Raw genomic sequence first — 18,657 nt, 5'->3', positions numbered from 1 at the left:
GTCACATCGTCTAACTCATGGGCTCCGTGACCTTTAATATAGAACTAATGGCAGAGAGAGAGAATCCCACTTCAGTGTCACAGAGCAGTGCGTTCGGGCCTTTAAATGTCTATTTACGGATATGTAAATGTTCAGTCCAGGACATGTTTCTACCACTGTTACCACATTAAATTTAATGCCACAATCATCTCACTCAAACCACTTGAAGAATTACAGCCAACAAATAGTGAGGCCTGCAATTATTGATTAAATGCATGCATTTATTGATATAAGTATCACATTTTATTTTACACTTCCCAGCAGGATGTATCAACAGTTCCTTGATAAAATGAATCAATTACCATGATCTGGACCCATTGGGGACGTCTTCAGTGACCACAAACACATGGTACATGTGTTTGAGCAAACATGTGGATTAAACCCCACAGTTACATAAAATGCACGAGCAAGTACGTAAACACTGAATCACAGCTGGTTGTAAACTTATGAGTGGAATATTGTTTATATATTTGTATTGAAAAAAATCTCCGTGTTGGAGGTCTTCTAGAGTGAGGAAATCTGCTATCACTCTGCTGTTTTTCTGGAACAACAGAAGCACTCAGTAGTTGTTACAGAGTGGAACATCTTCCCACACAAACAATATCTGACAGCAGCTACAAAGACATTTTAACCAACAAGTTCATTTCAGTTACACTTTACTTAAACAGAGCAGTGAAACAAATATCATTTCCACAAACTAAGTTCAAGCCCTCACAGATTTCTAGGACAGTTGTGCAAAGAAACAATCCGGTGCTGATCAGGTATTTTTTGGCTGATAGAACTATTGAAAATAGGCTTAAATACTGATTTTCAGGATCCGCTTTAGAAATCTCTGGTTTCTGTTCTGGTTGTTTGTTGTAATGTTTGCGTGGAGATGCAGGCTCCACTCCAGAGATTGTTCTATGAAAAAAACAGAACATTTATTGACTTTCATGTTCCAATAGAGCGAATAACAAGTAATTTCATAGATTATTCCACAGAGCTAGTTTCACAATTCATTTCCACAGAACACGGTACAGAACCATGTACCTCCTCAGCTACACACTCAATTTTTTACTACTACCTTGTTGCTCTCCCCAGCTACCTTACAACCTTACAATACACAACGTGAACAAAACTAAAGGAAAACCCAGATTGGCTCATACACTGTGTATCAAGACAGAAAACCAGGAGAACAGAAAGGCTTCAAGCAAGCTGCATCATGTTGGCTGCAAACTGCATTCATCTGATTAAGGGTACAAAGAAAGAATATAATGAGTCACGTGTTGATTTTATATTGTCAGAAATACTTAAAAAAACATTTTTGGACTTGTCTGCAGCGTTTATTTTGAGAAGCCAAATACGCCCAGAAAGCAGGCATCTAAAATCTTTAACAATCTGTAGAATTTTACCCACATGCTTCTTCTATTACTGTTGGCTTTTGTTGTCGTTTCTCTCCATGAGTTTTCAAGCGACCCTGATAAACGATACCTGGTTAGAAAGCACAGAATTGTAATGTTTGGACTATTTTAAATCAAATTTTTAGACTTTGATTGCTGTCTCATTGATTATTATGTTATGCCATAACATGTTATGGATATTTTCGAAACCTCTTAATAGGTGCCTGGACTAAATCTCACAAACAATGCAACAAGGCTTCACCACGCTTTGTCCACATTGTGTGTCAGGTTTATCAGGCTCACCTACAAACAACTATTCCCATTACAAACCATCTTTGTGCCTCTTTTAGTTTAGTTCGGGGATGCTCAACTTAATTTGGACACTGTGACTTTGTTCCCTGTTAAAAGTGATGATAGTTGGAATATTTAAAGAACAGGAAGCATTTGATTTTGACTGGACCATGTTCAGCTTGGGGCGCAAAAAAGGGTGATTGATAAGAGGTTGTAAAAAGACTCAAACCCTGTTTGTGAGCTCTTTGACCTTTTAGCCAAGTGACTAATGACAGCAACAGACATAAGTGTTGAGTTAATTGCACTTGTGTCTGTGATGGACGTGTCTGTAGACTGCCGACCGAGGGAGACCTGGAGTTAATTGGTGTTGTATCTATAGGGGGCGATTAGCTAATGGAGCCGCCTGTGGACCAAATGACTGACATGACATTAAGATCAACAGCAGCATGACTGTTACAGGGACCAGCTGTTTCCATCCATATGCAGTATGTTTTGTAGTACTGAAGAATAATTTTTTACTTTCATATCTTTCCATTTTTGTCGCAGCTGGTTTTTGAACAAAACCTTTGAAATGTTGCACCAAATATTATATTGATATTAATAATCAAAGCATGTGCATGTTGAAATACCTTTTCATTATCACCATATTATAAGACGACCCTGATCCTTTTGTCTGTTTTTTTAAAAATGTTTTGAGATCAGGAAACACTTTGACACTTGTCATTCACAGACTCAAACTGTCTCGTGTGAGACTTTTAAAAACAATAGACAAAACTAAAGCAAATCTGAACATATCTGTATTTTTTTTAAAAAGAAAATTGTTCGTTTTCCAACATCAAAAATGAAACTGTATCTTTAGACCTGCTGATAAGTCAGCCTGATCACACACACAAACACTCATACACACCCCCTGAACCACCTCTTGTTTATTGGGGTCAGGAGTTCAGTTCATTTTGGTCTGAACAAAAATAAACTGTGGCGGCAACAGGAGAGAAAAGGGATGAAAAAATAAATGGCCAGCAGAGTTTTTACAAATGGCTTAGCAGCACTGTGTGTGTGTGTGTGTGTGTGTGTGTGTGTGTGTGTGTGTGTTTGCTGATCTTTAAACAGAAACAGAAAAAACTGGTGTTTGTGATCAGATAAACCAGCTGCTTGTTGGATTCAGCAGGGGTAAAAAAAAAGGATTTTCTGGTTTTCTTTCCAGCTGAAATGTGATGCTGCACATTTGATCAAACAGTGAATTAAGAAGAACTCCACTAGAATTAGACCTGCACCCTTGATTTACAAAGCATATTTTGTAGTATTCTGTAAAATCAAATTAATAATTATCCAAATGTTAAATGAGTTCAACTTGCTTTTATCTCTTAGTTGTTTTTCCTCGTCTCCCTGAGCCTGTTTGCAGTTTATTGCTCTGAAATCCTAATGTCCCTGTGGCTTTCTGTCAAATACAGACATCATTCACTGCTTTCACACACACACACACACGTAGACAGTCTAGCTTGGCTTGGCAGACTCTATTAAACTACAAATGGATTGAATGGTGTGTGTGTGTGTGTGTCCATGTATTTTGATTTACCAGCAGAAACACTTGCACACTGGTTGTTGGAGTTGTGAGGACACTCATTGCCACATGATACTAACCCTAACTAAAGCCTGACTCTAAACCTAAAGAGCCGGTGTTATGGTCTCTTTTGACCCCTTTTTATAAATTGTGAGTTTATTTCAAACATATTTGTCATTTAATTGAGGCATATCTTTTCATATTTCTTTAAATCATCTGTACAAACAGCCCAAATTGTCATCTGTCAGTCAGTTTGGAAGTTATTAGAAAAACAATTGCATTATTCATGCAAGCTTCTGCTGAGAACTGTGACTTTACAATGTTTCAAAGTAGTCTGGTAGGCTGGTTTTAGGGTTCACAATCGGACCAGGTTTATGTTAGTTAGACACTCTACAGGTTTAGCCCAACTTCAGCCCTGATTGCACTGTGCCCAACAAATGTTAGAGTCAAGCATTGGGGCTTGGATTGCTGTTTGTGAAGCTCCATGGTCTCACTTCCCACCCAACTGCTGTCAAACTATATCATGATTGGAGTTTGTCTCTTTGTCAACCTTGAGAATGCAGTACTTTTATTAGAATAAACTTTATCAAAAATGTCCCCACACAAACCCAACCAGGCTGAGGGGGGGCAGGAAATACACAATGAGCTATACGAGAACAATCGTGTGTGTGTGTGTGTGTTTGCATATGTGTGTGTGTTCATCACATAATATATTTCATAAGAGCTGAAACCTCTTACAGTAAAGCTGCTTTGGCTTTGGGAGCAGCTGGACAGATGTTCGCGTCAGCACTAGGATTACCCAACATGTTTTAGAGCTCTAACATTGACTAGCTATGTTTCATAGGCCCTTCTGTCCTGTAAGAATCTACATATAGTTCATATATTCATATAGAAATCTCAAAAATTGTGAGAGACGGTGTTTTAATGCAGTGCACAGTCAATTAAATTGAAATGACTGAAAATATGTTTGACTTTACCACTTTCTGATGAAAAAGGTGCTGAGAAAGTTTGCTTTTAGTAATTCCTCATCCTCCATCATCATCAGGTATTACAGTTATTATAGAAACTGACTGTGAATTCTCAATTCAAAACAAGAACACTATTCACTATTTCACTAAAATATATAATACACAGCGGGAACGATGTTCACTGTTCTTGTTCAGGTGTCCAGGTCATCACCTAGTAACAGGCAAATTAATTTAATATCCTTTGATAGATATACTGGGAAAATATAGTGAATCGGCTACGAGTGCATGTGTATGGGAAGATGAAAAGCACTTTTGATATGTATCGAGAGTTACGTGATAAATACTTAAAGGACCTGCATCTTACAGGTCATCTATGTAATGACCCGTCCTTGGTTTGTAATTCAGAGAATGCAATGAAGTTAGAAGCTTGTGTGCCTTTATGAATGCAGAGGAGATTGTACTTTTTGTCTGCATAAATGTGGAGCTATGGGCTGGATGGACTACATTCCTGAATAAAGTGATTGTAGTTGATTGTAGTTGCAGGGTTTGTAAAATTGCATGCTGCGTTTTTTTGGACACTGCTTAACACAGTAGGTTTGTTGTTTCATGTTGTAGTTAAAGTAAAGTAATATCTGGATTGTATTTAGTAGTATAGTATATTAATAATACTTGCTGTGTAATTTGGTTTCAGGTACTGTTTTTGTTACTTACTTGTTTTTAGAACTAAATCACTTGTACCAATAAATATTTCCTTGGTGCCCATGTTCATCAATGGCTTCAGTTTCTGGTGCATAACATCTGCAGTAAGACTGAAATATAAAAGTCACATTTAGAAGAAGTGATTATTATTGAGCCATCGGATTTGATCAAAACCACATCGAACCTGCAGCTTTACTTGGTATTTTGTGACGAGCAGTAGAAGGAACCTCTTTCCCTCTGTAAAGAAGATTCGACTGATTTGAGACTTTTCTTTGCAGTTCCAGTCATTTAAAGAGGAAATCTGCACTAAATCGTGAGCTGTACAATGGTGAAAAGGTCATGTGAATAAAGAGAGAGAGGGAGGCAGGAAGGACGAGAGGAGACGGAGGCAGGTGGGTGCTTTTAACTCAGCCAATTACGAAAGTAATTTCCTCATTTATGACTTAATTATATTATCAATGTAAATGATGAGAGCTGCTGAAATCAGAGGACTGACTGACACACATTAACTGACCATCCCAAGCTCAGCTTTTTACATTAACACTGAACTCTGTTCTAATCATTCAAAGACGAGTGTCCTCTTCTCATTTTTCAGTCTGAATGAGGACACAACAAAAAATAACAAAAAGGCTGCAACGGTCGCATGGAGCTCTTAATTTGAAAAACCGTGCATTTCTTCAGGAAATGAAAAAATAATGTGATCACTGAGAAATGACGGCAGCAACAATGATGTGTGTGTGTGTGTGTGTGCGTGCAGGTGTGTGTGTCCTGCTAACATAAACTAATTAACCATAATGAGGCAGAGCTTCTGGTTCTCCAGGACGTCAAGCTGCTTGTATCTCCCAGCCCAGTCAGGGGCCATTGTTCCTGGTCACAGACTGTGCTCCACTCCATTTTTATTTAAACTGGTGAAATTTTAATCTACAATGTTTATGTTCGCTGGCTGTAAAGGATTAACTGAGACCTTCCTCCCATAAAATACAGTGGAGTAGGTCCTTTGTACTGTTTCCAGTCCAGTGTGACATTGCTGATCTAGTCGCCGTTGCCTCCAAATCACAAGATGACACGTGACGTTAGGTAATATTTAAGTTAAAGCGCAATGTTTTTACTAACTCTAAGCATCTTAGTTTAGTGCCAACCCAAACTAAACTGTTGTGTTTGCACATTTTAAATCCTGCCTTTCACAGTGTTCAGAGCAAAAACAAACAAGTGTGAAACTGGCCGCCATTTTGTGTCCATTGTAACGAAGGGTATCGAGCGCTTTTTGCATGGCACCAACAGACAGCTGCCTCCCTACATGGTGGTGATATTTAAACAAATGGTTTAGTAGGTCGTATGAGAGGGGGGGACAAATAACATCTGTGGGTGTTGAAGCTGGAGGACAGGTAGCAGAAGTCATTCATTTTCCTTTGTTACAAGTTGTTGCTTTGCTGATTTTGGAACAAAGGTCCGATAGGTTTGTTGTTGTACAAACATTTTACATTTTATTTAATGAAGTAGTTAGAAAAAAGTTCTTGTATGTACAGTAGACTCTACTGTCAACTACTTCTCTTTGAGTAGACTACTTCTACTCAAAGAGAAGCAGTTGGCTACTTCTATGTAGAGGACAAATAGAACATTTAGAAGAAAGTGATTAAAAGGTTTGACGATGGGTTCCTGTAGAAAATGAGTCCATACTTTATTTTATAGCAGCTGATTTTGTAGCAGCAGAACAAACGAGAGTTCGGTGTGTTTTGGCTCCAGCTGACACCCCCATGTTTAATATTGTAAATATTAAGCAAATATTTGTTTGTTGACCTCCTTTATGCTGCCCTAAGACCTGGTGGAAGTGTTAGGACTCAGCTCAGTGTCTCGATATACGAGGAGGCGAAGTTGGGACTAGTTCTGAGACCAGCTACCAGTCGTGTTTGTCCTGGTGGACTCGAGCAAAGTGTGACCCCGGCCCCATCATTACCCTACTCAATTACCTCTGTCTGCTTTGTGTCCTCAGAGACTCTCCCTGTCTCTCCTGTATCCATGAGGTAATCATTTATGCCCCAGGTGTATGTGATGTGCCAAAGCAGCAAACAAACATAAATGTTTTCTTCATCCACCATTATTGTTTTAAAATCACAGTGGACATCATATTCAACCCATATTTAACAATGTTTGACATAGCGATGGCAAACATCTGCTCAGATAAGCCCGGACTGACCTTCCGATTCATCATCAGACAGGTAGACATCATGTTGGAGTCAGTCAGAACAGAAACAGCAGCTAACTGAAGATACAACACCATCATACGTAGATTCTGATTATGGGTTCAGATTGCTAATCAGACAGTTCAACAGAAACATAATTTCAGCAGATGCTCGGGGGGATTATTAGTATTTTGTATCATTCATTTTACAGTTAATCTCAATAACTGTGATGTTACGTAACACAAACATTTACTTAAGCTTTTATTTTTATGTTCCATCAAGGACACAACAACACAATTTGATTACAGCTATAAATGATGTAACCATAACCTCATAAACATTTTTACACGTTTAAAAGTTTGTCTTGTTGGGCTCACATTTATGTGTGTGTGTGTGTGTGTGTGTGTGTGTGTGTGTGTGTAAATCTTAGCTTACATCTCCCACAATCCTTTGACATTTTACAAGCTAACCATCAGTAGTGACAGTGTATTTTAAGTACCCTGAAATACTGTACTTAAGTACCCATTCTTAGTACTTTAGTTGAGTATTTTCATGCCATGCTGTTTTAATACTTGTGTTAAAGCTTTACATGTTTGGTGTTTTTGAATTGGTTAAATAAGACAACTGTAAAGCACTGACAGTCAACATTTGTCTGAATAATGAGTTCTCTTCTTTTCATGCTTTAAATGTTAATGATACTACTGTTGCACTTTAAGATGGTAAAACTAATACAATTTAGAAAACAACACTCATACTTACACTCAGAGGCAAAATCGTCATGTGAGGCAAACTAAGCAAGTATCTGCACAAAAAAAACAGTGGGACAAAATGAGTTATGATGACCACACAGATTGGTACATTTTACGATCATAAACCCTCATAAAGTGATAAGCAACAGCACCACCACTAGTTATAGTGAGCAGAATGGCTTGTCTGAAGACTGAGGGAGTAAAAGATCTGAGTGAACTCCTCTCCCACAGCTGCAAAATAATTATAATCAAGACTCAAGAATAACTTTGTTTCCACAGGGCGATTGTTTTTGTAGGAGCAGATTAACTCAGAGACAAAGAGTTTATACTTACATCACTGCATCTGCAGGTAATGAAAATCATATTTGAAGGTTTAGTTTAACTTTTTTCTTATACCATATTATATTTTTTTTTCAAATAAATTTCAAACAAATTTCAAAACAATTGTAAACAAAACTGCGAACTCAGGGCTGCAAGAAATTTTTACACTTTTTTCACAATGGACAGATCGACGAATTTGCGCCAACTGCTGAGTGGTGTCACGGCGGCTTCATCTGAGACGACAAAGACGACAGCTAACGAAGGCGTAGTGCTGCACGTTCTGCTCACCATTTTGGGACCAGTCTGGCTCACCAACAGATGGTTTATAACTACTTCTATTGGAGGGTGTGTCTGATAAGATGTCGCAACTGTACCTCGTCAATCCTGCAGTCTCTTTGTTAAGCTGAATCACTCACAGACAAGCACTGATTCAACATGATGAATCGGCCAGGAGGCTGCCAATGGGCTGACGGTCGGCTCGGTGTGTCCCGGCCTTTAGTTGATTCATTTTACATAAAAATTACAGTAGTGAGAATTAAAGTTGAAGTTGAGACTGAAATATCTGATATTTCTACAAACATTTGCAGATGAATGTCGTATTGAATCAATGGCAGCTCCACTGCAGCTGACACATTCAGCAGAGACCTGTCATGTTTACATCAGGCTTTTAATGCATATTTTTACAGACCTGCTTTTTAACAGCAGCGAGGCTGATGAACCAAATCTCTCTCACACACACACACACACACACACACACACACACACACACACACACACACACACACACACACACACACACACACACACACACACACACACACACACACACACACACACACACACAAAAAACACCTTTAGAAGCATCCTTGTGTCCATGCTTTAAATATCAAAGCCCTGAAAATAACAACACCTGCAAGTAACATTTCAATGAGCACAGATATGGAGGAACCTGATCCTTGTCGTACAGTTCCTCCAGTAAACAACGGCTTCTATCAAACATAGCACATGTCAACACTGATCTCATTCAGGCCATTTATTGCAGACTAAAACACACACATGTAATTGTAACCTCAGCCTGTTGGCATGGCAACTGCAATCATCAGTCACGGCAAGCCACTGATGATGTCGTCAGACGAGCTGTCTTTGATTGGCTGGCTGATAAATGGTGCTGCGGATGAATGGATGCTGAACCGAGTCGGGCGCTGAGCCGACAATTACCTGAAACGCGCAGAGAAAAACAAATTCAGTGAAGATCTGATGTGATTATAAAAACATAGGACACTTTCACAGCTCAGACGAAATAAGCCTGTGGCCTGAGGGTGTAGCTTATTAATCATCCAGCTGTGCACAGGCTGTTGTGTGGGTTTAGTGGAAAAACGTAACTTGGAAACAACTATTATTCTGGATTGATACATGACATGAACATCATCACTCTGCGCTCTTTGAGTTCACTTAGTGGTTGGAGAGGATCTGATGCGGCACACGGTATCATTATGATGCCAGGTGAGGCTGAACAGCTGTTTGAATTTTTGCTGAGAAGTTTTTGAAGAAAACCTGGAGATGAAACTTCCCCAGCATAATGTACCAAACTACTTGTAAAACTAATGAGATTTAACTTGGAGCAATGAGAACGAGCAGTGTCACTGTCTAAAAATGATGCAGATTTGTTTTATAAAGATGAATGACTTCAATAAAAAACAAATGGAGCTTGATGTCTTTATGATCTCATCATTACATTTGTGTCGAGTTGAATTGTAGTTGTGGTTGCGCGCGCGCGCACACACACAGACACAAACACACACACACACACACACACACACACACACACCCCTCATCCTCTGCACTAATCAGACCTTCATCACAGCAGATCCACAGTAACCAGCCAGGAAACAATCAACCACCTCGTGTGTGATAGTTTATGTTTAGATTCTCAAGCTAAATGTAACCTGTAGAAGAAGAGGTGGATGATGCTGACCCCCTCTGAGCCAATCAGGATCAAACCTCGTTTGGACCTGATTACAGCACTGCCTGCTGGGGAATCACTGACATTTTGACTGCGGGACGATCCTTAAACTTCCTACAGGACCTAATTGTCACTCATTGGTCTGTCAACTGTGAACTGGTTCGAGCTGAGTATAATTTTCCATATAGATTTACTGAAAGCATAAACCATTTAGTGAATCAGAACTGCAGGTTTAAGGTTAGACCTTAAACAAAATGCATGCATCAAAAAATGTTAATAGCAGCTACACCACCTTTGTGCTATACAGTCAACTCACTATGAGGGCAGACATATAATTAAGTTTGCTGATGATCCACGTGTAGTGTCACTTATCACTATCAATGATATTGGATGACTTTAGTCAATGGTGCAAAATTTCACACATAAATGTGTCAAAAACTGTAGAAGTGACCGTTGACTTTGGAAAGACTTCTTCGCCTGTTTGCATCTATGCATCTTTTTTTATCTTAACTTGAAAAACCAAAAAAAGGTTGGAGAAAATTGTGAACTTCATAAACTTGCCAGTTGATAGAAAAACAAAAATTTAAAGGGCGACTTCACCAATTTTCAACTCGCTTTCTATGTCTTTAGTTAAGAATATAAATGTACATTAATGCCTCTGACTTTACTATATTAAAATATTTCTGCTTTTTGCTGACAAACTCCTCCATATGACATCATCCGGGGGAGTTTTTCATCACCACTCTGCCTGGACTTGTGGGTCTCTATCACTGTCTCTCCAGCCTGCAGCTGACGGATAGCTCCAGGCTAACACTGTCCATGACCAGGATGATGTTAACATATTCTGCCTCGCAACTGCTGAAATACCACAACTTCTCTACTGTAGCCTGCATCTCAACCCTAAAACAGCTAGGAATCCTGTATAGATCCTGCCACATTCACCGAAGCTCCCCTTGAAAACTGAAGCCATACTGGCGCCCCACATCAGATCCAGTCATTTATAAACTCCTTCACCTTTTCCAGACAGGACATTCCCCTCTCATCTATAGTTACTGACTTTGGTGTGAGCCTAGACCCTTTTGTAACCACATTAAACACCTGTTTAAATCATCTTTTTTTCCACCTCAAAGGACTTTCCACATTGCCAAAGTCCATCCCAGTCTCACCCTATCTGATGCAGAAACCCTCATCCATGCCTTTGTATCCTCCAGGCTTGACTATTGCAACAGGCTGCTCATCGGGGTCTTTGGCAAGAGTCTTCAAAAGCTCCAGCACACACAAAACAGCGCTGCCAGGATCCTGATGAGAGTGTCTAAACGTGAGCATATCACTCCTCTCTTCAAGTCCCTTCACTGGCTCCCGGTCTCCTCCAGAATTCAATATAAAATTGGGTTACTTGCATATCTGCATCCATGGCAACGCTCTGGACTACCTCAAGGTGTTTCTCGCTCAGCAAACTTCATCCCACAATCTCCGTTGTACAAGCACCCACCTCCTACATATCCCCAGAAAGTTAGACTATGGGAGATCAAGCTTTCTGTTCAGCTGCCGCCTGTGGAAACTTCCTTCCTAAACATTTGAAGGCCCCACAGACTGTAGCTGCTTTAAAAAAGGATCTGACCAATTTCTTCAAGAAAGCGTCTTAATAACTGCTCCTTGCTCGTTTGGTGTTAATGTTTATATGTTTCATGTTCCCTTTTTCTTGAGAGATTGTTGAGATTTGTTTTTAAATGAAAAGTGCATAATCAATTAAATGTATTATTACTATCATTATTATTATTAATGAGAGCCAACCACTGTTTGCAGAATATAAGCTGCTGACAGATGGTTGAAGACGTTTTTTGCCAAAATGTGGGACAAATAAATTTTAGTATTCATTGATCCCGGCTTCCATTGCTCTCTACAATAGCATTATATAATTTGTTTGTGATGTTTTTTTCCGCTTTTATGTTGAACTGTATTGGTATGTGTGTGGTTATGTGGTTACATCAATTGTTTTCTATTGGTTGCAAGATTTACAGTGAGAACAGTGGGAACAGTAACATTGTCCTCGACCTATTTCAATAAAAAGGAAAAGGTGGTTTAAAATTTGACAGTTTTGATGACTTTAGAAAATGTTTCGATAAATTATATTTGTTTTGGAATGTATTGCTCATGTCCTAGATTACTTCTCATGACCTTTTTGTTTTTTGTCTGTCGTAGCCAAATGTATTGACTGGCTCATAAGCTAATTGATGTTCTTTATCTTTATCATTTTATGTCTTTTTCCTGAAAAAAGGTTCAAGAGGTTCAGCTGTGACATTGCAATAAAAACTCTTGTCCTCTTGTGTCTTTCTGTGTCTCAGTGCTCCTACGTCCCTCCTTGTGAGCGGGACAACCAGAAGAACAAAGACAGCGTTCTGTGGTGGGAGGATTACTTCACCAAAGAGGTCATCAGCCAATCCTTCACCTGCTTCTTCAACCAGCAGAGGAGGTGAGACACAGTCTATTTAAAGGTGTGAGACAGATACATTGGAAGGTGACAGATTGTTGTTACCACAGCAGATTACAGGTGTTCGCCACAACCCGCTGAGGCGTCTTTTTGACAGGACTTCACAATGTGTTGCTTGCAGACTTTGATCTAAACATGACCCTTTAATTCTTCTCTTTCTAATCCTAGGATATATTTAGCAAAAACACTCGTTGTTCCCGCTGCTACTGTTGCAAGTGATTCTTTTAGTTTTCATGTTTTAGATCAGTGTGTATGTGAGAATCGAGTTGCAGATAGTATAATTCAAAGAAAAATGGCAACAAAGTAAAATATCCTCAATACATTTTCTAGTAGTACTGCAATATATAGTACTATATTACTTATCAAACCTAAGCTCTTTGAGCTAAATGCTGATCTTAACATTTGTCTTCTGCGGACGAGTAGTAATTGTTCTTACAACAACAAAATTTGTTTGAGAGAAAAAGCAAGTAGCAATGAGTGTGTTAAGAGACAAGGTTACAATCAGCTGATTTCGCAAGTGTTATGTAAACGGGAAAGCTGGTCTCTGAAATCAGGGTTGGAGATTAAGGAAACCTGGTTACTATACTCAGGTGTATTTCTGTTGGAGAACACAGATTTCTTTACCATGTTTATTTGTTTCCAGGTTTCTAATCATGTTTCTAATCATGTTTCTTCAACTGACAGAACATACATCAGAGTGAAAGAATGAATGCTATGAACACATTTAAGGAAGTGATTCTTTCATCATTTGCTTCACTATATGTCAATACAATGGAGAGTAGCCACCTTAACTTTACACCTGTACAAGCTGATTATCTTGTTGATGAATCTGCAGCCTCACTACGTAAAATAGTCGATAGTGTTGCCCCTCTGAAAAAGAAGGCAGTAAACCAGAAGAGATGATCTCCATGGTATAACTCACAAAGTCACAACTTAAAACAGGCAACATGGAAGTTAGAAAGGAAGTGGCGTTCTGCTAATTTAGAAGAATCTCATTTAGCCTGGAAAAACTGTTTTACAAAATTTACAAAAAAGTCCTCCGTTACTCCAGAACAGAACAACCCCCGGTTTCTGTTCAGCACTGTAGCCAGGCTGACTAAGAGCCATAGTTCTGTTGAGCCTAGTTTTCCCTTAACTCTGAGCAGCAATGACTTCATGACTTTCTTTATGAATAAAATTGTAGCTATTAGAGAAAGAATTCACCAGATCCTCCCCCCAAATATTACAGATAGACCATCACGTACAACAGTGCTATAATCATCAATAAGGCCCCAATCCCTCTTAGACTGCTTTTTAATTATTACCTCATCTAAACCAACAACCTGTCTGCTAGACCCTATTTCAACTAAGCAGCTCAAGGAAGCTTTACCCTTAATATACACGTTCTTATTACATATCATCAATCTATCTTTAGAAACAGGCTATGTACCACAGGCCTATAAGGTAGCTATAATTAAACCATTACTTAAAAAACCCTGTCTTGACCCTGGTGATTTAGCCAGTTACAGACCAATATCTAATCTCCCGTTTATTTCTAAAATAATAGGAAAAGTAGTGGCAAAGCAGTTATGTTACCACCTGTACAGGAATAATTTGTATGAAGATTTTCAGTCAGGATTTAGAGTTCATCATAGTACAGAAACAGCACTGGTAAAAGTCACCAACGATCTTCTCATGGCCTCAGATAATGGACTCATCTCTATACTTGTTCTGTTAGATCTTAGTGCTGCATTTGATACCATTGATCATAACATTTTATTACAGAGACTGGAACATGAAATTAGGATTAAAGGAACTGTGCTAGGTTGGTTTAAATCTTATCGGATATACAACAGTTTCTTCATGTTAATGGTGAATCCTCCATGCACACAAAGGTTAGTTATGGAGTTCCACAAGGCTCTGTGTTAGGACCAATACTTTTTACTTTACATATGTCTCCTTTAGCCAACATTATTAGAACACACTCTATATGTTTCCATTGCTATGCTGTTGATACACAGGTATATCTATCTATGGAATCAGATGAAAAAAAATAAGTTAATCAAGCTTCAAGTATGCCAATAAGACATGAAAGCCTGGATGTCCCATAATGTTTTACTTCTTAACTCAGACAAAACTGAAATCATAGTATTTGAGCCCAAACATTTCAGAAATATGATGTCCAACCATATCGTTACTCTAGATGGCATAAGTCTACCAAGGTCCCTTGCAGTAGTAAAAACAGTAAAGGATTTGTCCTTTACTTCACATATAAAACAAATCTCTAGAACCACCTACAATATCATCCCAGTAGACCACTTTGATCTCAGAATACAGGCGTACTTGTGATTCCCAGAGTTTCCAAGGTAGAATGGGAGGCAGAGCCTTTAGCTAACAAGTCCCTCTCTTGTGGAACCAGCTCCCAGTTCTGATTGGGGAAGTAGACACCCTCAATACTTTTAAGTCTAGGCTTAAAACCTTCCTCTTTGATAAAGCTTATACTTAGTTATAGTTATGCTGCTATAGACTTAGACTGCTGGGGGACCCACCCCCCAATGCACTGAGCTCCTTTCCTCCTCTTGCCCCTCTCTTCTCTCCTGCCACCCCACAATTGTCTCCACTGGATGACATTAACATTGATCTTTCTCCTGTAGTTGTCTTTCTCCTTCTCTGTCTCCCTCTCTCTGTCCCTTTCTGCAGGTGTCCCCGGCTTTGTGGGTTTGCCCGTGCGCAGCTCATGGTCCTACCAAGCACTTTTTGTTGCTCTCTTTCTCTGTCCACTTTCCACTTACCCCAACCGGTCAAGGCGGATGGCCGCCCACCCTGAGCCTGGTTCTGCTGGAGGTTTCTCCCGTTAAAGGGAGTTTTTCCTCTCCACTGTTCTCTTTACATCTAGACTTTATTCTGTAAAGTGCCTTGAGATGACTTTGTTGTGAATTGGTGCTATATATACAAAGTTGAATTGAATTGAATGAAAGGAGAGATCATTAACAGGATGCCGCCTCATTTAAAAAAAAAAAGTCTTACAGAAAATGTAACTAACACAAAGGGCCTTGTTGACTACATAAGTCACTTTCCCCATAAATTTTATTAAATTCAGACACTTCCTGTTGTGGATCAGCTGCGTGTGTCTAACGTTTCCCATTTTTCTACCCCTGTGCTGTCACTTTGCTGAGACATGAAAACCAGAAAATCAGAAAGCAGCATTTTCTGTAACTATACAGTTAAAATCTGTGAGTCAGGCTTCCACAATAAGTTAGACGTGGAGGAGAAATCAGCTTCCTGCCGTTGCATGTAGACATCGTTTTACAGTAACCAGGTTTCTAAAGTGCATGTAAACACAGTCAGTATAAAGGTTTTTCCCAGTTTGGTTTGAATGGATGTTGCTGCACAGAGCTTTGGTTTCAACTCAGTCCAACTGGTCCGCTGACTCTGGCCTTATCAGCCAACATGATGCTGGACCTCACTGTCTGAAAGGGGACCAGATGAATAAAGTCACATATTTGCTGTAACTGTCACATTTGGCTGTAAGCTTGAGTGTCCACATACATTTGGACTTCAGGAAACAGAAAAACTCTGACAGAACTAACATGAAATAAAACTGCTAGTTTGACAGCTTTTTTACATGATAAGGACGTCACTTTATCAGTTTTTATTCAGGTTATTGTGGGCACCGTTTTTATGCTTTGACCAAAAGTTGATGAGACGCAGTAAAGCAGAGACGTCCTTTTCCATGTCAGCTTATTACTCGTGTTATTCACAGGCAGTGCTTACTGTACCTGTGGCCTCGGTCAGTTTTATTTTTATCTGCACCAGAAGGATCACAATGAGGAAACTCTGCTTCATAGATGAGCATCCAGTGGGAGCTCATCTATGCTGCACATATGCTTTTCTGTGCTCATTTAGAAACAAAGAAAGTAGAGCACTCGCATTGTTTTTTTTTAAGAAAATCACTGGTGCTTGATATATGAGGTAATTTCAGATGTGGCAGGAAGGTTACAAAACAAAAAGTTTGAGATTCGCCACAATGGCCCCAATCTAACAGCAGAATAACTTTGATTATAACAGTTATTTATTGTTCACATATGAGGTATCTCAGTGGCATGTTAACAAAAAGTTTGTTAGAAGCTAAATTAACACATCTCTTTGCTTATAATGGATAATTGATGTTTGCCATTGCCAGTATTTTAGGGTTTGAGTAAATATCTCCCACAGCGTTCTGTGCAGACATACCCAGCAAAGCTTCATGCTCTGCTAGCTGATCATGGATTCCCATTATTTCCTATTAAATATTGTTAGATGCCTCAAGAGTTGATGTTTGCAAACTAACAAACATCTAACGGGAAAAAAGTGTTTGCGTTTTAAATGCTTCCACTTGAAAACGTTGAAACTCTTCCTGCGGACGTTTCACAGAACGTGTAGAGTTTCCATCATAGTTTCAACATGGATCAATAAAACAACAAAGTAGAAGCCAATAATGTGTGAAAAAAAGTGTTTTTTCTTGCATTTCAGGCCTGACGACGTGCTGTGGCGTCGTTCCCATGACACTAGTGTCCTGCTGCACTGTGTCCTGTGGCCAATGGTGTCACTCCTCCTGGGCACGCTCATCGTGCTGCTGACAGTGTGCGCTCGCTCCCTCGCCGCTCGAGCCGAGGCCCTGCAGAAGAGGAAATGCTCTTACGAAGTTTGCCAAGACTTGTCTGCCGCCGCCGCGGATCGACGAAGGAACACGGCCGGAGACCCCATCACCACAAACTCTGACCCCGAGCTGTCGTCGCCATCAAGGACCCTGCCGCTGTTTGCGGTGCCAGTGCGACGTCGTGACAGGGAACATTAAGGGGGAAGGGAAAGTTGTTTGAATAATGAAACTGAATCCCTTTGGAGGCTGACGAGCTGGTAGGTGAAGTCAACTAACTGGCTGAGGACGCCACCAACAACCCACTGGTATCTGGTGCGTTTTTGTCTGATGGGAAATGTCAACACAAGACATGAATATGGCGAGAGAATGAGGGGGAAACCACCCTGTTGCCTGTGCATTTCAGCAGAAACACTGTAAAGAAACAACCCTTCCTCTGATTTTAACTGAACAATGATTCTCGGACTCGGATATGAATCTGAATCATTATTTCAAATCGGCCTAAGTTGGCACAAACGGTGGATATAAGGCACTTAGTGCTATAATGGATGATACAGAGGTCTGATTCAAACTTCAAACATAATGAGTGACACGTGGAACTCCTCTTGACCACAAGCTTAACTGTAGCTCTTCTACCAATGTAGTTTTCCCATTGAATCCAAGTAGCCATAAATGTTTCTGAATAGAGAGCCAAAGTCCTGATAACATCTTTCAACTTGTGTCACTCAGTCTCTTAGTGATGGTTTCGTTCATCTTTCCCTTTCTGAAAATATGAACTGTGCTCCTGCAACTAATTAGTTTCTTTCCAAAAAAACAAATCAACACAAAAACATCATCATTGTTCCTGTTGCTTCCTTCTATATTCATGATGTCCTCCAACGCTTATCCAGTGTTGTGTCCTGCAGGTCACTGATAGGGTTAGAGTTACTTGCTTTTTTGCCAGTGAATATGCACAGATTATGGCTGTAAGCCCGGCCCCATTGTTAACATAATTGTTTGTGTATTTTGTGTGTTTTTGGAGGATTTTATAGAATATACATATAGATTAGGGCCTGATCATCCCTGGCCAAAGTGGAATATATTCTTTCTTAACTTCTGCTTTTGCACGACATAAAAAGAAAAAAATGGCGACACTAGAAGAAGTTAAAGTACTTTTGATGTTGATGTCTCAGTGGACAAAACAGCAGGTTTGCTTTGTCAGCCCGACAAGTTCTAAAGGTTTCTCCTGGCCTTGGTATTGTTGTGGTTCTTGTTCTGCACCCACTGATCATGCATTGAACCTAGAGCCTATGCTCTTGCGTAAGGCGTCAGAAAGCGCCGCTTTGTCCAGTCCCTTTGCATTAGATGTTGACGCTTAGGGTACGCGTTTGCATTGGTGATTGATGCTCTGAGCTTTCAGTG

At 39.7% G+C, this 18,657-nt stretch overlaps 1 protein-coding gene across 1 annotated transcript in view; it reads left to right on the top strand.

Moving 5' to 3' along the window:
* LOC137106836 (calcium-activated potassium channel subunit beta-4-like) overlaps positions 1–18,220 on the top strand; it is a 28,865-nt gene extending 10,645 nt beyond the window's left edge. Inside the window, exons 3-4 of the mRNA XM_067490804.1 lie at positions 12,496–12,623; positions 17,133–18,220. Of these exons, the coding sequence (XP_067346905.1) occupies positions 12,496–12,623; positions 17,133–17,457 (453 nt within the window). The 3' untranslated portion in view covers positions 17,458–18,220. The remainder of the gene's footprint in view (positions 1–12,495; positions 12,624–17,132) is intronic.
* Positions 18,221–18,657: the final 437 nt, after the last annotated feature.

The sequence above is a fragment of the Channa argus genome, chromosome 21 (assembly GCF_033026475.1).
Source record: "Channa argus isolate prfri chromosome 21, Channa argus male v1.0, whole genome shotgun sequence".
Taxonomy (NCBI): domain Eukaryota; kingdom Metazoa; phylum Chordata; class Actinopteri; order Anabantiformes; family Channidae; genus Channa; species Channa argus.
The sequence above is the reverse complement of the archived record's forward strand: the minus strand, read 5'-3'. Positions and strand labels throughout refer to the sequence as shown.